The sequence below is a fragment of the Neovison vison genome, chromosome 5 (assembly GCF_020171115.1).
Source record: "Neovison vison isolate M4711 chromosome 5, ASM_NN_V1, whole genome shotgun sequence".
In the NCBI taxonomy this organism is placed as follows: Eukaryota; Metazoa; Chordata; class Mammalia; order Carnivora; family Mustelidae; genus Neogale; species Neogale vison.
In genome coordinates this window covers 35,792,228-35,816,415 of record NC_058095.1, presented here as the reverse complement: position 1 = coordinate 35,816,415, position 24,188 = coordinate 35,792,228, and the positions used below count along the sequence as shown (strand labels likewise).

At 34.2% G+C, this 24,188-nt stretch overlaps 1 protein-coding gene across 8 annotated transcripts in view; it reads right to left on the bottom strand.

The window, feature by feature from the left end:
- The window catches only part of BCAS3 (BCAS3 microtubule associated cell migration factor), a 588,867-nt gene that overhangs the window by 307,105 nt on the left and 257,574 nt on the right, over positions 1-24,188 (bottom strand). For 5 of the 8 annotated variants that reach the window (XM_044248512.1, XM_044248515.1, XM_044248513.1 and 2 more), the window contains exons 16-17: positions 15,173-15,323; positions 2,174-2,218 (exon numbers count right to left, since the gene is read on the bottom strand). In XM_044248512.1, coding sequence (XP_044104447.1) covers positions 2,174-2,218; positions 15,173-15,323 — 196 coding nt within the window. The remainder of the gene's footprint in view (positions 1-2,173; positions 2,219-15,172; positions 15,324-24,188) is intronic. The other 3 variants (XM_044248514.1, XM_044248518.1, XM_044248519.1) reach the window with 1 other exon arrangement.

Below are 24,188 nucleotides of genomic sequence, written 5' to 3'. Positions count from 1 at the left end.
GGTTGAATGCTAAATATCAAGGAAAAATAGCAAAGACTATTAAAACAAAGAAACTCTTATAAACAAGCTAGAAGTTGTCAAATTTATATTCATTTTGCTGCCTTAATTTGAAGTTTCATTAAGATCTTAATGGGAAAAACATGCACCACTAGTAAAGGAACGTATTTTAAAGGAGGATCTTTTAGGCTAGTATAAGTGACTAAAAACGAGTTTCTTGTGAGCTAACGATGGCATCAAACAGACCACAGAGCAGTCTTCTAAGGGACAGGCAATGATTTAAAAGTCTACTATATTTCATATATCCCTTTCTTTAATCTGGCTCTTTTAATCTTGTTTCAACCTCAAATCATTTCTGGTTGACAAGTGCTTTTGCTTAAATTTGAGGAGCACATAAGCTGTTGAAGGAATGGAGTTTTCTGACTTCACATACAACATTAGTTACTCCGTCTTTACTTCTATGCTAAAACTTCAATCTCTATTAACATACTAACCCTTTTTTTCTTTGTACTTAGAGAATGAGAAATTTATCCTAAGATGGAATCTAATTCTAAGTTTGGTCTACAAAGAAATGTTGTCCTATGTTGAATCTGGCATTTAAAAACTGCTCATCCAAGCTTCTAAATAAGATCCATGTATCTTGTTTGTTTGGGGAAGAAATCTGGTTAACAAAAAGAATAAAGATTGACTTGTATGGATTTTTTACTCATTTGTATGCTGAATTTCTTTAGAATAGTTTCACAATCTGTGTCCTAATTTTGAGGCTGCATTTCAAGGAGGTTTTTATGATTTGTCGCCCTATTCTTATATGATAATGAAATTTTCAGATGTTCCTGTGGCAGATGACCACTGAAATTAGTTTGCATCAAATTATAGTATACCTTCAAGAACTATTTCAGATTCTTTTTGTCCAGGAGAAAAACAGCTGAGGAGCTTTTCCCTGGGATAATGGGACATTATGAACAATTCCCAGTAGCAGTTATGAGAACTACACACACACATGTGCAGAACTCTTTTAAGTATCCTGTCTACATTTATAAAACTGATATACTTTACATTGCCCCAAATTTCCTTTTGGCTCATTTAACTCTTAAAAGTGAAAAAACAAAAACAAAAACTTATGATCAAATTTTAAAAAGCTTCTTCTCAAAAATGGTATTTTTCCCTAAAACAAGAAATAGCAGCAGAAGCATCTAACATTTACTGAGCTCTTACTATGTGCCAAGCACTGTTCTAAGCACTTTATATTGTCAGTTCATTTCATCTTCATGATGAACACATGCCGTAGATGCTACTGGTAACTCCTTAACAGATAAGGAAACCAAGAAACAGAAAGGGTTTAGAAAATTACACAAGATCATATAGGGAGGTAGTGTGTGAAATGGGGTTTAAGACCTCGATGATCTGATACTGGAGCCCTGACTCTTAGCCATATGTTAAACATACGAGCTCCTAAATATTCTACTTTGCATCTTTACGTAAAAGTATTAAATATGCTGTTTCTTTTCCATGACCATCATATCTAAGACTGATAAAATTGTATTTTATGCAATGTAACGTAAGAACTTATTAAATAAATAAGTTACAGTGAGTAGGTGCCAATAACTCAAAATAATAAATTATTTAGGAGCTTTTATTTGAATCACAAATTTCCTTATTATGTGGATCCTTAAATACCTAAACTTCTAAATAAATAAAGAACAGAAAAGAACGTCAGAGCTAACTCTATTCCTTTGGTACCAAATAAAATGCAATAATATTTATAGGGTATTTTTAGTAGACCTTAAATATATTTATATTTCAAAATAAATCATATCTTTGAATGTTCAGCACAATGTGTAGGGAGCTTCTCTATCATACTCAAAGCTCTAAACTTGGGTGTTAGCCTTGTCTTCTAACATATGATAGCATTATGAGAGGATCCTTCTAATTTCTTATTTTTAAATATTAATCTGTGATTTTTTAAATAGAGACTTCAAGAAATGAAGTGAAACCAAAATGCCTGCTCTTGTAAAGCTTAAATATCAACATTCATGTTCCATTCTACAAATTATTCAGTAATTTGGTGCATCTATCTGTGATCAGGCCATGCAACTGAAAACAAAAGTACAAAACAGAGTTACTTTCTGAGAGTACAGCAAATGAATTAGGCATGCGGGACTGAACTGGGACTCACCATGGAGCTTTTATGGAAAAACACCCCGCTCCAAACAGATAAGGCCTTCATGGAAAAGGGGGGAAAATGCACAAAAAATTAGAGGAAAACTCATTTCACATTAACAAATACATGTATATCATACGGTTATAGAGTATGGATAAAATAACTGAAAAAATTAGTAATCATTTGCTATTCTGCTGCAGATACTAATGAGTCTGATATAACCAATAAACAGACTGATGTGAAATAACAAGTCCCTTAATTTTCATAGGATTAGCGATTTCAAAATGGTCTCTTTCTCCCCCTTTTCTGGAGTACCCCTGTAGGGTTTCTGAAGTAAAATAAAATAAACTTCATTTTAGAGGCACTTAAAACAAAGTACAGGTTAAATGGAATAATTAGATGGAGAAAGGAGTGGGATCAGTAGCAACAGATGTGTGGTTGTAGAACACAAAATGTTTAAAATCAGCTAGAGAGAATGCAATAAAAAATTTGATAAGCATTATTCGCTCTTCTTGGTTGCAGCCTCAGGGCCACAGACAGAAAGCATGTCTTTTCCAAGCTACTCATTTAAAGTACATTGAACTGGGAATTGCTAGCCAAAGGAACAAACACTAAATAAAAGTAGTATGATTTATTTCCATGTAGGGTCGCATTCCAGAAAGTCAGCATTTCTCTTAATAGTGATAGAGGCTGGCTTCTTCCACCTGGCCTGCTTTGGGCTAGGTTGGAATACCAGAAATGACAGCCACAATTGCTTATTTTAAATATAACTGGGGATGCAAAGTCAGACTTCATGGTTACATGTATTTCTTACTAATATTCTATTCACAGCCATTTCAAGCATGCTACGCATATTTGCACACAAAGAAGATGGGCCGATTTAATTATATACAAAATCAAATGTTCCTATAGCATCTGACACGTGGAAGTGAGACACGGATTGAGAAGGAAAGCACACTGGCAAAACCTGGGTATTTTCTTTTTCAACTTTGGGGCTAAAACCACCTCAAAAATAAAAATTCCTGCTAATTGATTAGCATTCATCTGCCAGTAGATTGAGTTTCACAAACGGAAACTTAGGGTAAAAGGTTTTCACAACACTGAGCACAATTCTGAGGACTGATGCACAAAAGAAACAAAGGAGGGAACAGAGAGGGAAGAGATACTAATTAGAGAAAAGTGAGCTGAAAGTATTGAGAGATTGAAGAAAAAGCAAAGAAACCTCAAAAATGGTATCAATGCAAAGCAAGAAAATCTCTTATAGTTAATATGACCACAACCAAAGATAGGATGTTGTTATTCACGCTAAAACAGAGGATGTTCAAATTTTCTTAATCATGACCTGTAGAAATGGATTTTAAGGTGCAAGCTGGTGTATACATGAATACACATAAACTGAAACAATAATTTAATGAAGGTGGTTTTTTTCTGTCATCAACCTTACTCTTTTCTATTTCAATGTATTACAAACATCAATGCTGGGATTTTGTTACAATGAAGATCATACATATTCTGGCAGGGTAGGTCTGAATGGGGCCTGAGATTCCATATTTCTAATAAGCTCCTAGCTCATATATTTCTAATAAGCTCCTAGCTCATGTCAAAGCTGCTTGTTTGTAGAAACAACAGCAAAACTGCATTTTATTTTATTCTATTTCATTAATGACAAAAAAATTAGTCAAAATCACCTTATCTGACTTTATGATTCACAAATTATATCGGAAACAAAGTGTTACTGGAGCTCACAATGCACTCTGATGAACCCTAATTTAAATACCTGAGACTACTCGAAGACTCCAATCTCAATAACATGGTAATGCCGTGCAGAAAGGATCAGAAAATGGAAGCTCCTATATGTTTCAATATGCCCACAAATGCTTCCAAAATGAAGAGGTTACTGTTACCATACAGTACCCAACTTCCTTTAAGTTTCTTCATTAGGCAGGGCACACGATACAGTCCAATAGTTCAAATGATTCTGACAGAGCAGCTGACCATCTGGAACATCTAGACATGAGTGTCTCTTCAGTGTACGTTATGTCAACACTGAGCAGTCTGCCATCTCATTCTGAATACCAGACTACAGCTAATTTGTTGTAAAACATTTGAAAGTTTTATCTTCATCCTTTATGCCTTAAAAGGCTTCTCTACTGACCCCCAAAAACCAACTAAACAAAAATGAAACAAAACCTTCAAGTTTCTACATTTCAAAAGGCCAGCTGATATTCCCTACCTATAGCGCCAGTAAATACCCTTTTTCTAGGTTAAGGTTTCCTTATGTATCAAAAGGAAATATGTATTTGCCAAACAAATTAAACACAAGCTTTTAAAAAAAATCTCCTAGATTTTCCTTTCTAGGCAATGGCAGCGTATGTTACCAACGAAAGATTTCAACAGCCATTTCCTTCCCCACAATCCTAAAACGCACGGTTAACTCTACAGACACTGTAGTAAACAGGCCTGTACTAAGTAGCAGCCTCGTCAGATTTAAAGACAATAATATAGGTCTCACTGTTCACAACATAACCCAATTGTGGGAGTTAAAAGTAACCCTTCTTCAATCAAATAAGGATCAACTTGCTAACACAGTTCAGGGAGAAAACAGAAAGCTGGAAGAAACTGAATGAGGACCCTCTCTAGTATATGCTTGGCATGTTCCCAATTTTCACTTACCCACTTCTTAGCCACCCCTGCAAACTGGACCTGTGCCACATACATGTAAAAGAAGAGCCACAAACTCCAAAGAATCAGAGTGGCTGACATAATTATGGACTTCGTATGGGTAGTGTCAGCTGTTCCTTTGAAATGTGCCTGCTTCATCTTTCCTCAGTAGCGAAAGAATGAAAATATAAAGTCACAAAGGACAGGCCCATGATCCAGCTGTCTTCACCTATGACTTACCCTCCCCCTTTAAAATCCCACAGTTGTAGTTTTACATGAGGACAGTTAGGAGGTGGATGACAGTATATGAGTGGGAGTGTATGCTGAATTAAAATGGTCTGTATTAACATATGCAACTCCAATTATGATGTTCAGATATCAAGAACTTCTGTGTTTTTCTAAATACTATTAAGTTTCAGCCAGTTTAACAAGCCTGCCATAAAAAACCTATTCGCTCTGCCACAATTATATCCTTTTTGAGCTGAATTCTGATTGAAAAACAACAGGACTGGCCAAGAGATTAAAAATCCAGAAATATTTTTTATAGACTTATTTATAGTACAACATGAAACTACTTGACCATTAGTTCTCAACAGGTTTCTTCTGGAGATTCTCAGAAGACAAGAAGGAATTATGCTTCATATCATAACAGTAATGCCATGTAAGTTTTTAAATGCTGATTCATTTTGTTGAATGCGACATAATACTACAAAAGCTTTGTTTTTACTAGCTGAAAGGAAGGCAAACATGAAGATTTTTTTTAAATGCAAGGGAAAAGTAAAACTAGATTTGATTTTGAATGTGCTAAAGTCTCCTATAACTCGAACCTCATGGTAAAAGGTATAAATGATAAGGTTCAATCATCTTTAGAGTTAAAAAAAAACTAGTTGGAGTCAAAGAGAAAAATTCTATTAATTTACTCTGAAAGTCCTATTTTTTAACTGATCATTTCTAATGAGAATTCAGACATTATCATTTAACAGACATCAGAATAGCCTATACTTACTATGAGCAACTATGTATCAACAAACTGGACAATCTAGCTGAAAAGGAAAAAATTCTTAGAAACACAACTTACCGAGACTGAATAACAAAGAAATAGAAAATTTAAATAGACCAATTATTAGTAAGGAGATTGAATCAGTAATCAAAAATCTCCCACTGAAGAAAAACGAAGGACCAGGTAGCTTCACTGTCTTCACTGTAAAAATTTAACCAAACTTTTGAAGAATTAACACCAATCCTTAAACTCTTCCAAAAATTCTTGGGGTGCCTGGGTGGCTCAGTCATTAAGCATCTGCCTTCGGCTCAGTTTATGATCCCAGGATCCTGGGATCCAGCCCTGCATTGGGTTCCCTACTCAGCAAGAAACCTGCTTCTTCCTCTCCCTCTCCCCCTGCTTGTGTTCCCTCTCTCCTTGTGTCTCTCTCTGGCAAATAAATGAAAAAAAAAAAATCTTAAAAAACAAACAAACAAACAAACAAACTCTTCCCAAAAAATCTGAGGATAGGACACTCCCAAACTCATTTTGTGAGGCTAGCATAGTCCTGATACCAAAACCAGAAAATGACAGCACTAGAAAAGAAAACTACAGGCCAATATCCCTAATGAGTATAAGATGGAAAAATTCTCAGGAAAGCACTAGCAAACCAAAGTCAGTAGCACATTAGAAAGGATCACTAACAATGATTAAGTGAGATTCATCCTGGGGATGCAAGGATGGCTCAACATAACACAAAGCAATCAGTTTGATATATTACATTAGTAAAATGAAAAAAAATCATCTGATAATCTGACACAGGAGAAGGATTTGATAAAATTCAACATCTATTCATGATTAAAAACTCCTAAGAAATTAGGCATATAAGGAATGGATCTCAACACACTAAAGACAAGCACATCATACTCAATGGTGAAAGGCTGAAAGTTTTTCCTCTAAGTTCAGGAATAGGACAATGGCACCTACTCTTACCACTCTTTTTCAATATAGTACTGGAAGTCCTAGCTAGAGCGATCAGGGAAGAAAAAGAAATAAAAAGTATCAGAATTGGAAAGAAAAGAAGTAAACCATCTCTGTTTGTAAATAACATAACTTTATTTATAGAAAATCCTAAAGACTCAACCAAATAACTGTTAGATCTAAACAATGAATTCAGTAAAGTTGCAGGTTATAAAATTAGCATACAAAAATCAGTAGTGTTTCTCCATATTAAGAACAAATTTTCTGAAAAAGCAACAAGTGAATCAATCCCATTTACAATAGCATCAAAAATAACAAAACACTTAGGAATAAATATAACTAACAAGATGGAAGATCTCTACTCTGAAAACTACAAGACACTGATCAATGAACTCAAAGAAGTATACAAATAAATGGAAAGGGATCCTATGGTCATGAATTACAAGAATTAATGTTAAAATGTCAATACTGGGGCACCTGGGTGGCTCAGTGGGTTAAAGACTCTGCCTTCAGCTCAGGTCACAGTCTTGGGTCCTGGGATCAAGCCCTGCATTGGGCTCTCTGCTGAACTGGGAGCTTGTTTCCCCACCTCTCTCTGCCTGCCTCTCTGCCTACTTGTGATCTCTCTCCGTCAAACAAATAAATAAAATTTAAAAAAAAAAAAAAAGACTTGCTTTAAAAGAATAAAATAAAATGTCAATACTACCCAAAAGCTATCTATAGATTTGATGCAATCCCTATCAAGATTCCAATGGCATTTTTTACAGAAGTAGAAAAAATATTCCCTAAAATTTATATGGAATCACAAAAGACCGCAAATAGCCAAAGAAATCCTAAGAAAGAAGAACACAACCAAGAGGCATTATATTTCCTGATTTCAAATTATACTATAAAGCTATAGTCTTCAAAACAGTATGGAATTGGCATATAAACAAACAGACCAATGGAAAAGAATTGTGAGTGTACATGGTCCTCTAATATTTGACAAGGGAACCAAGAATACTCAATGGAAAAATGTCTCTTCAATAAATGTTACTAGGATAACTGGATATTCATATGTAACAAATGAAACTGGCCCTATATCTTACACTACTCATCAAATTAACTCAAGATGGATCAAAGACTTAAACGTAAGGCCTGAAGCCATGAAACTCCTAGAAAGAAACACAGAAACAAAAGCTCCTTGACATGGGTCTTAGTAATAGTTTTTAAAATATGACACCTAAAATACAAGCAACAAAATTAAAAATAAATTTAAAAGCTTCTGCACAGCAAAAGAAACCATCAACAAAGTGAAAAAACAACCTACAGAATGGGAAAAAATATTCACAAACCATCTATCTGTTCAGGGGTTAATATCCAAGATATATAAAGAACCACATGCACTCAAAGGCAAAAAAACCCAAATAACCCAATTTAAAAATGGGCAAATGACTTGAATAAACATTTTCCCAAATAAGATATACAAAAGGCCAACAGGTTCATGAAAAGGTGCTCAACGTCAGTAGTGATTAGGGAGATGCAAATTAAAAGCAAAATGAGATACTGCCTCATACCTGTTGTTAGCACGGCCATCATCAAAATGACAAGAGATAACAATGCGGCCATGGATATGGAGAAAAGGGAACCCATGTGCATTGTTGGTGGGACTATAAACTGGTGCTGCCGCTATGGAAAATAGTAAGGAGGATTCTCAAAAAATTAAAAATAGAACTATCCTATGATCCAGCAATTCCACTTCTGGGAATCTACCCAAAGGAAATAAAAACATGAACACAAAAAGATATGCACACTGATGTTCATAGCCTTATTTTCCATAGCCAGGACATGGAAACAACCTGAGTGTCCACTGATGGACGATGGATAAAAATGTGATACACACACACACACACACACACACACGGTGGAATATTATCCAGCCATGAAAAATGAAGAAATCCAATCACTTGAAACAATATGGAAAGACCTTGAAGGCAATATGCTAAGTGAAAAACATTAAAGAAAGACAAATACTTTATGATCTTATTTATATGTGGAACAAACAAACTCATAGAAAAAGAGATCACACTTGTTACCAGATGCGCAGGGTGGAAGAAGAGGGAACTGGAGGAAGGTATCAAAAGGTACGTACCTCCAGTTATAGGATAAATAAGGACTAGAGATGTGATGTACAACATGATGACTACAGCTAACCCTGCTATATGAAATATAGGAAGCTATAAATACAGTAAACCCTAAGAGTTCTCATAGCAAGGAAAAAGTGTTTTCCTTTTTTCATCTTTCTTTTCTTTTTATTGTATCCATAGTAGATGGATATTAGCTGAACTATTGTGGTAATCACTCCACAACATATGCAAACCAAACCATCACACTATACACTTTAAACTTACATAAAATATATGTCAATTATTTCTGAATAAAACTGAAAAATGAATAAGCCCATATAAATATTAAATGTGCTAACCACCAAAAAAAACAGAGGAAATGCTATACAACACAATGTGTAAAATTGTAAAGTGAAACCATATTCTCTACCAATATATTCTAGGAATTTTAATGACTCTGCTACATTTTGTGGACCCCCATAAGCAGCTACTGAAATGGACACACAATTCCCACATGCATATGAGCAAATTAGTCCTTACATTATTTTTTTCAAGTGTTACTTTTAAATTTTCATTCGTTTAATTTTAATCACTCCCTACTAAAGAATAGCACTGCTGGCTCTCATATTAGTGATCTGTTGGGAAAACTGGAGCCGAAACAGACAGCTACACTACCTAATTTGAGAAATACTCAACATGCAAATTTAAATTGCAAACTCAAGATTTTCATTAGAAAACATTAGATAATGTTCAAATTCTGCCAGATGTTGCAGAAAAGAGACTAGAATAGCACAGACTTTCAAATTTCTGTAGAAAGTTATGCCTGTTGATTTTTAATAGTAGGCTTCGTTCAAAAACTACAAAATCCAAGGATTTATGGCAAAGTGGAACAAACATATGTGAGTAAACATATGTAAAGCATAGATGGACTTTAAGTATTCTAATGATGGAGTACAAAATTGTAAACCCAAACTATGGTAAGTATATATTGTACATGCATATCTATCCATATCCATCCTAATGAAAATACACTGTCCATTATTTTATACCTGGGACCAAAGATTTATAGCTTAGTTATCCAAAACCAACACCTACATGAGACAGGGCTGGAAAGTGAAGAATTATGATCCACTACTCTACCTGGTGAGTCTTTCTCCAAATCCTTCCTGTTTAATTCTTGGAGCTTCCCCTATAAGGTTTGGGGCTCAGGCCAAACTGTATAGATGAGTCAAAGAAGACCTAACTGAATTAGGAAAAGACAGAATAGACCTTTCTTCAAGGTCTACTATATCTCGATGGCATTTACTTACTTAGCAAGCTCCATTCCAAATTTGGTCTACAAATTTCAAGTAGAGATAATCAAATAAATGCTATGAAATGTTTCCATTTCTAAATAAGAACAATTACCTATATTTTCCTAATGAAGGTCTTATTCAGCACTAGCGAAGGACAGTGAATAAGGCTTAGAAATTAGGTAATTAGGCCTGGTGGGAACTTATATAGTGTATAGCTGAAAGATCATAATCCATACATATAAACTTGTATTCTTCACGTGAAGAAGCTTACATAGGACACACTGGTAATAGGTACCAGAACCAAATGAGAAGTCAGGGCATCAGATTCCTATGTTAATAACCTTCCCCTATATGACCTAACTTATTTCTACAGAGTTGCGCCCAAGGTTCCTAATACCCACGTCAAACTGCTCCCAAAGAAATGAGTAAGTATAAAGATGGGGAGAGGGAAAAGGAACAGAAGCTGCTCCATTTAAGAAAAAGGAAACTTATGAAAGACAAAAGATCATCTCATTACTTCACTAAAAATGGTCAGTTAAGAGCAAGGAAATGACTTCATTACCAATGTCTGCATTTTTCATTCCCATGAAATCACTCTGATCTTTTCAAAATTTACTGCTCTCTGTGCCTTAACAATGAGGTATATATATTAACTTTAGATTTAATGTACATAAAATTAAGCATATTGATGAAAAATTATCTACTTAGTAAAATTTTACATAGGAAGCATTCAAAAAAATCTTTATCATTTACTTGATTCATTAACTCAGCCAAACATCTATCAAATGCTGCTTAATAAATCCCTACTATAAATACTTAACACCCCAAAATAATGCAATTCCTTAGCACCCAGTTTCACTTTACTAGATAAGACCTATTCTTATTTACATATCATAAAAACATGATGGAGATCTTTCCAATCCTCCAGTCTTAGACTGGAAGAAACTGGATTCTGTTTAAATGAGTGTTGAACCAAATGATTTCTAGCACTTCTTTTGGCTTCATCAGTGTATACTGTAGTCAGGTTAAGCAACAGCTGTTACCAAAACAGGCCTTATTTCCTCCAAGTGCTGCTTCAAGGTATAGAACATGAAGGTGAAAATACATCTGTCTTTTGCCATTTGTAGTCCTACTGGCCTTGTGCATGTCTTGGAGTAAGACAGATGGTCCCTGACACTGCACAGGCTTCCAGGGATATATATTTCCAAAAATAAGAAGGCAGATGTGAAATATGGTAAGCACACGTTTTATCCCCTCAAGATTTGAACTGAGGCTTCCACCTCAATTTGAATATTTAAATAGAGGATCCTAGGCAATCCTTAGAAATCTCTGTGCTAGAAATACAACGTTTTATGCTTATTTTGCCTTTATGCCAAATATCTAGGACATGGAATAAATAAATGCTGATCTAACCGAGGTAGGTATATAATTTTATTAGATACATTATCAGGTATGTTGGAAGTAGTCACAGAATTTACACGTCTATAAAAGAGTCAACTCTGTGTTGTATTTCTACATAATCCATGTCAAATACTCCTTGTTAATTTTTTTTTTTAAATGCTAGGAAAGACATGGCATAGAAGCAAAGTTAGAGTTAAACTGGAATTTCCAGAATGAAAAGAGACCTGGAATATGAAAAGTCTATTCGCTCCTCAGTCTAGTAACCTTAATATGGCAATCAAAATTCTCAGTAAATACAATGAAATTAATGGAAATAATGCAAATTATCTGACTGCAGATTGAGAATTGGTCATAGTAAAAAAAATTTTAATAAAAATGAAATAAATATAGCCTTAAAAATCTAATGAGATGAAATCTAATGACATGAAATGTATGGGATTTGGTTCAAATCTCAGCATATATCAAAAACAAAAATTAAGGGAATATATTATATTCTCATGAAACATTACTTTTCATAAGGCAAAATACATGTATTTCCATGAAAATGATCCAATTTAAGATAATAAAACCACAAACTGTATTCTCAAAATTCTATAACCAAATGGGGTGACTTAGAGTAAAAGAATTATAAGGAAAGTCCCCTATAGCAATTTCTGGATACAATCAACGAACCCTTCAGAAAGTGGCTGACGGGTACAAAGTCTTATAATCTAGCAATAGCCAACTATAAGTTACAAATACTATTACTGAAGTATTTATAGGTCACTATGATCTGTGTTAATAGGAAGCGAGAGAATAGAATAGAATAGAATAGAATAGGAGAATAGGGAGGAATGGGGAAAAAAAGAATTATAGGTGAAGGGGGTAAAAGAGTAGGTGGGGTAATTTGTGGTGCACTAAAGGCTCTGGCACGAACAGAGAACTCATTAAAGACAACAACTACAATTTAAAAACCTCACAGTGAGTTTTAAAATCTCTTCTTTTGATACCTATACTATGGTTTTAGAAGAGGATATCCTTGTCTTTAGAATTTATATATTGAAATTTGTAGGAATAAGGGTTACTAAGTCTACAAATTACTTTGAAACAATTTAAGAAAAATATGGGGGGGTTGTGTGTCTGTACACAAGTGGGCAGAATGAGCAAATGTGAATGATAAGGCAAAAAGGAGAGACTGTTAACATTTGGGAAATCTGAGTATATAGGAATTCCTTTTACTTGTCTTGGAACTTTTTTTGTAAACCTCAATCTATGTGAAGATTTTAAAAATTACAAACCAAGTACTCATTATGGGACAAATATTATTCTCTTTAAACACTTCAGCATAGGACATGCTAAAAAGAATTTAAAAACTCAGCAAAAACAGAAAGATCTGAGAATTGAGATAAATGGCCAAGAGAACAATGCAGTATTTTGAACTAACATTAATTTCAAAGTATGTAACTCAAATTCATATAATTGATTTCATTAATAAGAAACTACTGAATTGTCTATAAGGGGGCATAATATACATACTCTAGAAATCAAGGAATTGTGACTTTTTAAAAAAAGGAAACACAATTTATCTAAGTTCATAAAGTATGCAGCAGGAGACACCAGATGATTACTAGTTTCTGCCCATCTAAGGCCAGAGAGCGCAGCAAGAGACAGTGTGAAAGACTAAATGAGAGACTATGTTTTCATAGTGGAAAATTTCAAATATGTACAAAAGTAGACTTAGTTTCCACTCCTCCCCACAAATATATTGAATTAAATTCTAACATCATAGGATTTCATATATAGAACTTCAATTACTATCTTAGATAGATATCTATATATATGGAAAAGCTTATTTGAATAAGCTTATATATATATACAGAAAAGCTTATTTGAATAATCATATATATATATGGAAAAGCTAACTTGAAAAAGAAAGCTAATTCTTTGCATTATAAAAACAGCATAGCTCTTAAGTTTTAAAAACAACAAACACCAGAAACAAAGCTAGAATTAAATTCAAGAAGAACAATTTTGAGGATTCTTTGACTTAGATTCAGGAAACACACATAAAAACTCATAAGTACTTTGCAGGAATTGTACAATGCTCAGTTGAATCAAGAAGGTACAATTACATACTGATTTCTATGAGTAAAAAAAAAAACATTATGATTCAAGATTTATCCAATTTTTACTTGATTCTGCATCCCAAAGAGTAACATCATACAAGGAAAAAATGAGCTAATTGTAAATGTAAGTTCATAAGGTCTTTCTTACTCATGGCTACACTTACTTATTTTAAAATAAAGAAACTAAGAGGAAAGGAAGTCAAAATTCTACTTAAATTACTTAACACAAAGAGTTAAAAAGCTGAAACCAATTTAAAGAGAAAGGAATATAGGCCAAATGATCTATATCATAACATGTCCGATTTAGGGCCTGGGTTTGCTCTATTTTTCCTTCCACCCAGCCCTTAACATGCAACAAACTCAATTTTATTTCTGCATTCAGCAGTAAGATCATATTTGTATACAAATACCATTCCACTACATAAAGGGTCCATTTCTGTGCCATGGTGAAATCTGGAGCTCCAAAGCCTTATCCCTGAGAATGAGTATTTCTCTTCACAAAAGTGACTTCTACAAACACTTTACCACCCAGCACAAAAATATTAAGACCTTTTCATATAACAGCCAAGTAATTTACTCTATTCCTTTTGTTGGAAAGACCCTGAAGATTGTTTCAAGCCAGGATTGGGTTTTCTCTGGACTACATGAATACAAAATTTAAAACAGTTGTTTTATTTCAAATTAGGTTAAACCTCAGGATTGCTTATTGATGATATAGGTAATTTGCCTAGAGACATATATATTTTCTCATACAAAATGGAATTTCAGAGTCATCACAAAATTGATCATCTAAAGATATCTTAGATATCACACTTTACTTTCAGGAACCCAAAGAAGTGATAATTTTATATTCATAGCCAATAGTAATTAAAATTTTTAAACACCTAAAATAAACACAGACACATCAAGCGAGTCATTAAATATCTTTGAGGATGTTAATGACCAATCATGAGTAAAGCCCAAATCTTAGGACTCTGGCTTTTGAAAACTACCTATACATCATATCGAACGGACACTAATGACAGATTATTATATGTAAATTGTATCATAACACAGGTGATTTCTTACGTATTAGAAAAACAGTTGTCATCTGAGGTTCTTCCTTAGTGTCTGGACCAGTTAAAATTTGGGAGTCATTATAAATCCACAAAAGCAAGAAACTGACACTTTTGTCCACAAAAGCAAGAAACTGACACTACTTTCAGCAAGTGTAAGCCTGAGGAGATGGGTCTGGTTTTTATTAGCCAATACTAGTTTTCACAATTTGTCACTGCTTTGTTTTTGCTACAGATGTATATGTACATGGTTGTATTCAGGTATGTTTGTGCATGCTCTGTACTTTGTACTTAATCTGCTGCCATTAAAGTTTCATGTGGGCTGGAAATAAAGAGCATAATTAAACCACCCAAAGGAAATGGACATTTTATTTTTATGTATCCAATCCTCTGAAACAGCTATTTTAAAAAGTATCAAGCCTAAGGTCTTACCCTGTTCGTTTGGTGATGGTCCCCAATGTCATTGGCTGCTTGATTTGTGCAAGAGGCATCAGTACCATCAAGCTGGGGAGAGGAGAGAGCCGGGGGTTGCCAGGATTGTTGTTGGCAAAATTATTGTAGGAGTCTTGGCTGTTTAGTTTCCCTATAAAAAGAAAAACAAAGAAAAGCATCACCAAGGGACATCTCCTTCTCTGATGGGGTTTGTACTCACCCCACTAATCATTTAAGAAAGTTATCAAAGGCAGAACTGATTCCAAAAGAATCATGGTTATATGGATAGGAAAAAATAAATAAATAAAGGATACTGGTAACACCAAGTGTGGCTTATTATAAACAGATACTTTAGTCTTTGTGGGGAGAGGAAAGGAAGATACAGAATTGGATAGATGTTAAATGGTTATACAAATAATCAGTATAAAATTTAATAATTTTTTGGTGTTATGAAGAAATACAGGATCGCAAAAGAAAACACAACAGGAAGATGTAAAAGTAATCTAAAGAAGGCATGGGGCATTTCTCTGAATAGGTTTGAGATTAAATGGGTATAATACTCCAGCCACAGCAGCCTGTGAAGCCTGGGGGTTGAAAGAAGTTGAATATCCAAAGGCAGTATGAAGGAGACTAACAAAAGTCATGGGCAAAAACATCACCTTTTTCTCAATATCTACCACACCATACCATAAAATTTAAAAACATCAAATCAACACCTCCCTTTTTTTAATGCCGGGCATTAATATAAAAAATAAAAAGAGTCATTATGGCTCACTAATAAGTAGGAAAAATAAACTCATCTGTGAAATAAAATCTGATCCACAAGGGGAATAATTGCTCTCAGCTCACCAGGAAGCTAAACTTCTCCTATGTACTTATCTTTTCTCCCTCTCCATGGTTTTGTATTTTCCAGACTGTAAATGAAATCACAGAGTATGGAGCTTATTGGGTCCAGTTTCTTTCACTTGCCAATAAGCATCTGAGATTCATCTACTTTATATTTTCCTGAAAGTATCAAGAGATCTTTCCTTTTTATTCTTACATATGATCCTATTATATGGAACTAGGTCATTTGTTTATCTTGTCACTGGTAAAAGGACATCTGTTTCCAGCTTTTGGCTATTACATAAAAGTACTGTAAACATTTATGTACAGGTTGTGTATGAACACAAATTTCCTTTTTGGATAAATCATCTGGAAATGGAATTGCTGGTCATATAGTAAATGAATGTTCGCATAGGTAAAATAATTGAGACCGCATTTTCACCAGTGAAGTATGGTAATTACAGATCTTCCATATCCTCACCATCATTTGGTATTGTTACTCTTTTTATTTTAGCTATTCTGGCTTTTATTTGGATTTCTCTAATGTACAATAATGTTTACCACTTTTTTTGTTCATGCATTTATTTGTCATCCATATTTCTTTTTTGATAAAGTGCTCAAATCTTTTGCCCATTTTAAGAACTGTGTTAATATTTTTTGTTGAGCTATAATTCATATATTGCAAAAATCACTCTTCTAATGTATATAATTCTGTGTTTAGTATATAGAGTAGCACAACCATGACCACTATCAAATTTCAGAACATTTTTATCACCCCAAAAGAAAGCCCATACCCATTAGCAATTCCTCCTCCTTTGGTCCATCCCTCAGCCTTTGACAACCATAATCTCCTTTCTGTTTCTATGGATTTGCCTATTCTGGATACTTCAGAAATGGAATCATACAATGTGGCCTTTTGCGACTGCTTCTTTAATTTAGTATCTTTTCAAGGTTCATCCATATTAGTATCTTTTCAAGGTTCATTCTTTTTTTAAAACCAAATAGCATTTCATTGCATGGATATACCACATTTTATTTATCCATTTATCAGTTGATGAACGAGTTGTTTCCACTTTTAGGCTATTATGACTAATGTGTCTATGAACATAATAAAGTGCACAGGTTTCTTATGGAGACATGTGTTTTCGGTTTTCTTGGGTATGTATACCTAGGAATGGAATTGTTAGGTCTATATTTAACATTGTGAGGAACTGCCAATCTGTCGCTGCACCAATGTGTGAGGTCTCCAGCTTCTCCACATCTTCAACAGCACTTGCTATTGTCTCTTTTATTTTAGCCATCCTAGTAGGTATGAAGTGGCATCTCATTGCAGTTTTGATTTGCACTTCCTTAACTACTAAGGATGTTAAGCATCTTTCTCATGTGCATTTTGGTAATTTGTAGATCTTCCTTGGAGAAATGTCAGTCCAAAAAATTTGCCCATTTAAAAATCAGATCGTCTTTTCACTGTTCAATCATAAGCGTTAATCATATTCTCTGGATACAAGTTCCTTGTCAAACATATGATTTACAAATATTTTTCTCCCGTTCCACATGTTATCTTCTTACTTTCTTCATGGTCTGTTTTGAAGCATGAAAGTTTTTAATTTTCATAGAGTCTACTGTATCTGTTTATTCTTTAGTTACTTTTGCTTTTGTTCTCAGATCTAAGAACTCATTGCCAAATGCAGGGACACAAAGATTTATGCCTATGTTTTGTTCCAAGAGTTTTTTATTCTTATCTCTGACATTTAGGTCTCTGATCCATTTTGAATTAATTGTTATAAATGGTGTGAGGCAGGGGCGCCTGGGTGGTTCAGTTGTTACGTGTCTGCTTTTGGCTCAGGTCATGATACCAGGATTCCAGGACTGAAGCCCACATCGGGTTCCCTGCTCAGCAGGAAGCCTGCTTCTCCCTCTCCTACTTCCCCTGCTTGTGTTCCCTCTCTCGCTGTGTGTCTCCCTGTCAAATAAATAAATAAAATCTTTAAAAAATAATAATAAATGGTGTGAGGTAGGGGTTCACTGTCATTTTTTTTGAATGTTGGATACCAACTTCTTCCAGCACCATCTGTTGAAAAGACTATCCCGTCCCACTTCAATGGACTGTCCCGGCACCCTTGTCGAAAATCAAATGGCTACAAATATAAGGAATTATTTATATATTTTACTCTCACATTTTAAAAGTTCTTTATATATTCTGGACATAAGTCTTTTGGAAGATATACAATTTTCAAATATTTTCTATCACCCTGTAACTTGTCTTCTCATTCTTTTACAGATCTTCAACAAACAAAAGATTTTTTTCCCCATAAAGTCCACTTCATGAATTTGTTTCATATATGCAGTGTTGAGCTGATAAAATATCTGCCTAACCCCAGGTCAAAAAATTCAATCTAAAAATTTTTAAGTTTTATGTTTTAATTTATATATATATATATATGATTTATATTATATGATACAGTTAATTTCCTGCAAGGTATGAGATATGATTTTTTTATGTATCAATGAAATGAAACAAATAAAAGCTAATAAAACAAGAATCTCCAAAGCTTAAGTGAATGAAGTTTATCACAATTTTACAAGTAGGGGCTTAGGACTTTTTTTCTATTATTTTTTTAATCAGTGCCCTCAAAATATAACTGATAATGTCTATTATTCTAGTATTATGAAACCTGAAAGCCTGAGGCAAGGCAGGATCCATAATCTCTGTAATTCTTTCTTTTAACTGATATGTTGGCCAAATGACAAATTTTGAACTAAATTTTGTTGAGCAGAAGTATTAGACCAATTTTTCTTAACACAAATAGAAACCACATACAGTCACTGAAAAGAGAGAGAGTGAGACCAGCATATCAAAACAGAACATACTATATTCTGGAATAGAAGCACCCACTTGGGCATTTGGTATTTCTGTATTATTTGGTGTCACCACCTTGTGGCCTACAGCTACAAAATCCAAGTAAGTTACAAATCTCACAGAGAGTAGGGTATGAAATATAAAGGCAGAAATTGTTATTACATTGTCAAAGTCCTCTTCAGATAAAAGCCACATGGAATTAGAAATTTTAGGTGATTTTGCTTATTCTTCTGAATTTCCATGTTTTGAATCTTGGGAATTTGATTTCTAAATAACTTATAACTTCTAAAATAGACATTACACAAAGATCTGCCCAAATACAGACAAACTACTACAGATAGTACTTCAATTTTTAAAAACTCTGAGAACCCCTGTTCAGTCACCTTTTCCAAGGAAGAATAATGATTGTGAAGCATCTTTGTAACAGTAAATACTGGTTTTTCATAGGGACTAAAGATGGGAAAGGATAGGGAAAAATCATACTGAATTTCTTTTCTGTTTAGAGATAGCCATGGCTTGATGCCCTTCTTCAAGGGGTCATTATATCCAACAAAACTTGCTGCTTCCACCTATAACTTGTCATTCTCTGCAAAAATGCCAGCTAGGATTTTGACTGGGATTGCAATGAGTCTACAGATCAGCTAAGGAACTATTGCCATCTTAACAGTATTATGTCTTCCAAGCCAAGAACTTAAGATGCCTTTTCATTGATGTAGGTATTCTTTCATTTCTTTGCACATTAGTTTGTAGATTTCTGGGTACAAGTTTTATACATCTTTGGTTAAATTTATTCCTATTTTTTACATGACTTGTAAAAAGAAATTTTCTTAATCATACTTTTCAGATTGTTCATTGCCAATGTAGAGAAATACAACTAATTTTTGTATACTGATCTTGTATATCCTATAACTTTGCTGAACTTGCTTATTTCAGGTTTTTTGTGGATTCCTTATGATTTTCTATGCACATGATCATGTCATCCCCAAAGAAGAAAGTTTTGCTTCTTCCTTTCCAATCCAGATGACTTCCATTTCTTTTACTGCCTAAAAGCCCTGGTTACAACTGCCAGTACAATATTGAATAGAAGTGGCAAGAGTGATTCACTTTGAGTTAATTTTTGTATATGGACTGAGGTATGAGTTGAGGTTCACTGCTTTGAAATAGGACATCCACTTGTTTCATCGCCATTAAAAAGATGGTCCTTGCTCTATTGAATTGCCTTTTCATCTTTGTCAAAAATCAACTGACCATATCTGCATGGATCTAATTCTAGATTTTGTTCCATTGATCCATGTGTCTATTCTTTCACCAATACCACATTTTCTTTGTAACTGTAAAGCTAGAGTGATTCTTAATAATTCATGCACTTACACAGAAACTTTACAGAAAAATTTCCACACTCTCCATGTTATAATAATGACTCCGGTGTTTATAATTCAACAACTCTTCCATACAGAAAACATCTGATTGACCCAATGTTATTTTCAAATCATTATTCTTGACTTCTTATAAAAGTCACCTTCCCTGGTTCTGTGGTTAACAATAAATATGGTATTTTATAAATAACAGCAACAGTAAACACATACTTTATTTTTTACAAATTTGAATTAAGAAGACAAATTTATATACACAAAAGAAAAACAATACCTGCCAAAAGATCCTGATGAATATCTTATTTCTAAATGACATCCTAAAAGACATTAACTTTTTTCTCTTTTTTAACTTTTTATTTATATTCCTGTTAGTTAACATATAGTGTAATATTAGTTTCAGGTGTACAATATAATGATTCAGTATTTTCACACATTACCTGGTGCTCATCACAAGTGCCCTCCTTAATACCCACCATCTATTTAACCATCCCTTCACACCCTCTCTCTGGTAACCATCAGTTTATCCTCTACGGTTAAATGTCTGTTTCTTAATTTCCTCTTTCTCTCTTTTCTTTTCCTTTTGCTCATTTGTTTTGTTTCTTAAATTCCACATATGAATGAAATCATATGATATTTGCGATTCTCTGACTTGCGATCACCTTTCTCTGACTGACTTATTTTGTTTAGCAAAATATTCTCTTGCACCATGCATGTGGCTGTAAAGACAAGAGTGCATTCTTTTTTATGGCTGATTAATATTCCATTGTATATATATCACATCTTTTATTATTATTTTATTATGTTTAGTTAGCCAGCATATAGTATTATCATTAGTTTCTAATGTAGTATTCAATGATTCATCTTCTTTATGCATTTATCAGCTGATGGACACTGAGGCTGTCTCAATAATTTGGCTATTATAGATAATGCTGCTATAAACATTAAGAGTGCATGTATGCCTTTGAATTAGTATTTTTGTATTCTTTGGGTAAATACCTAGTAGTACTACTACTGGATTGTAGGGTGGTTCTATTTTTAGCTTTTTGAGACCACCAAGAGTGCAAGAGGATTCCCCTTTTTTCCACATCCTCAACAATACGTGTCGTCTCCTGTGGTATTGATTTTAGCCATTCTAACAAGTGTGATGTGATATCTCATTGCAGTTCTGACGTGTATTTCCCTGATGATAAGTGATACTGACCACCTTTTCATGTGTCTGTTGTCCTACTTATTGTTTGGAAAAATATCTATTCATGTCTTCTGACCCTTTTTAAATTGGATTATTTGGGTTTTGGGTGCTGAATTTCATAAGTCCTTTATAAATTTTGGATACTAACCCTTTATCATATTATGTCATTTGCAAATATCTTCTCCCATTCCAGATGTTGCCTTTTAGTTTTGCTGTTTCCTCAGCTGTGCAGAAGCTTTTTATTTTGATGTAGCTCTAATAGTTCATTTCTGCTTTTGTTTCCCTCACCCTCAGGAGACATATCTAGAAAGAAGCTGCTACAGCTGATGTCAAAGAAGTTACTCCCTGTGTCTCTGAAAGACATTCACATTTAAAACATCATGGATGTAGTACAATGGGAGAACTACCACACTGTAGCTAATGGTAGTTTCAGAGGTACTAGAAAGTTAAGAAGGTCTTTTAAAAAAATTATTACAAAATGAAGGTATCTTCAGAGTTAGCATAATGGCTTAACCAAATGTGACTTGTTTGGGGAAACACAAATCTATAGGATAATCAAGTTAAACACTTGATATCTCCTCAGCAAAATAAGATAAGAAATGCCCACAAGTACTTCTGTCTCTCTCTCCCCAATTTCCAAATCAGAATTCACATTAAAGTTAACTGAAGTAACCCACACCTACTGCAGGGATAATAAAAGGAAACATTCATAATATACATAAGATGCCTTAAGCCATTTAATAAATTACCCAATAATATCTACCTCACACAGCACAGGACCTTATAGGTAATATGAAAAGTGGAATCCCATAGAGGAATAACAGAAAAACATTTTTATACTTAAATCATTCAAAGTGATTTATTATGACACTCTTTAAACCACTATAGATGTAAATAGATGCAAGATTCACCATTAGACAACAATAGTAATACTAATTTGATTCTGAAATCAGACTGCAGCACTAAAATGTCACAAGCTAGTGAAATTCAAGGACTGTTTATAAAACACACATTTCACAACTAGTAGCCAAATACTTGTTGAACAACTTAGCCCAAGATTACCTGCTGGGAAGACTGCATTCCTTGTTAGCACCAAGTCGAATGTGCATGAAACAGGAGTAATTTAAATGCTAACTGCCTAGTACTAAAAGATAAGTACAAATGGGATCAACTATTTGGAGAAGAAATCATGAAGCAGATGGGACATAACCTAGGCTTTGAAAGATGCACAAAATATGGATATGAGCAGAAGAGAAGAAATATTCTGAGCATGAAGGATAACATAAATAGCAGAGAGTGTAAGGGGATGCCACATTTGTGAAACAATAGTAAGGAATCTCTAACTAGAGGAGACGATTATAATGGAAAGCAGTAAGAAGATAAAATGATTTCAGTTTTAAAAGAACTTTTTAATTGAGCCAGAGGAGCAGGAAATTAGGTAAATTCTTTAGCAAGGGAACAGTACAGATTCTGAGATCACTGAACTTTATGGATAGGATGAGTGGTCTAGAAAAATGAAGCCATTCACTGAGAAGCTCCAAATCTTGTAATTTAGTTAGTCATCATTCAAAACCCTTCACTGGCCCACCAGCATGAAGGGCAACTTCCAAAGAACATACAAGGTGCTTCAGACCTTTCCCTCTCAGATCCCTACTGTACTGTCAAGCAACACCCAAGTTTGCAGGCATTACTCGTAGTGTCTGTGTTTATGAAGGAGCCTCTGACACCCAGCCCATCTGCAAGAGTAGAGTTAGTTGGGTACATTTATGTACACAGAGGGGTATCATCTGTCTCATATTTTATAGGACATGGCAAGCAATTTATAAAAATAGCTTTAATGAAAGAGTAAATGGCTTAACAAAACTCTCAAGGGTGACAAGGTTCAGGAAGGTGAATTCAGAGAGAGCTACTAACTCTGGTAATCTTCAGTAGGTTCATTTCAGCCAAGAGGTGGGAAAAGGGATAAGTAAAGGAAACGCTGATAGGAGATGATCAAGGGAATGGATACAGAATACAGATTTAAGAACTTTGGGGGCCAAAATGAAGACTTTCTTTTGATGTCTGTATACATCAAAATGAGATACTGTACCAAACAAAGGTTTCATCAACATTCATTTTTTCGATTGACATTTTTTGAACCTTATCAGTATGAGGCCCTGTTCTAGTCCTGAATGAGTAAGTCCAAGGGCCTCCGAAAGAGTTCATAACATAATGAGATAGAAAGTACATTAGCAAAAAAACTATGATGGGAAAAAACATGCTAACAAAGATAGTTGCAAAATGTCTCAGGAACAAAAAGAAAAGAGACCTTTTCATAATTGTTTTAAAGGGACAACTTAGAAGATAGCTATACAAAGTTTAAGCACAGAGGAAGAAACCTGCATCTTTACACTGTTAATTTTCAAGTAGAAAATAAGGATAAGATGAAAGACATGTGAACAATTACATCAGCAGTTAGTAAAATAAGGAAATCGGATTGGACAAGAAATGTTATTTGCTGACACATAATGTAAAAAATACACAATAAAAGACACCAAATTTAAAAATGAAATTTCATATGCAATAAATTACATTCAAAAATTATAATGACCCTAGGGACACCCGAGTGGCCCAGTCAGTTATGTATCTGCCTTCGGTGCAGGTGATGATCTCAAGGTCCTGGAATCAAGTCCTGCCTGCTCAGCAGGGAGCCTGCTCCCCACTTCCCTGCTCCCCTTGCTTATATGTAAGCTCCTTCTCTCTAATAAATAAATAAAATCCTTAATAAAA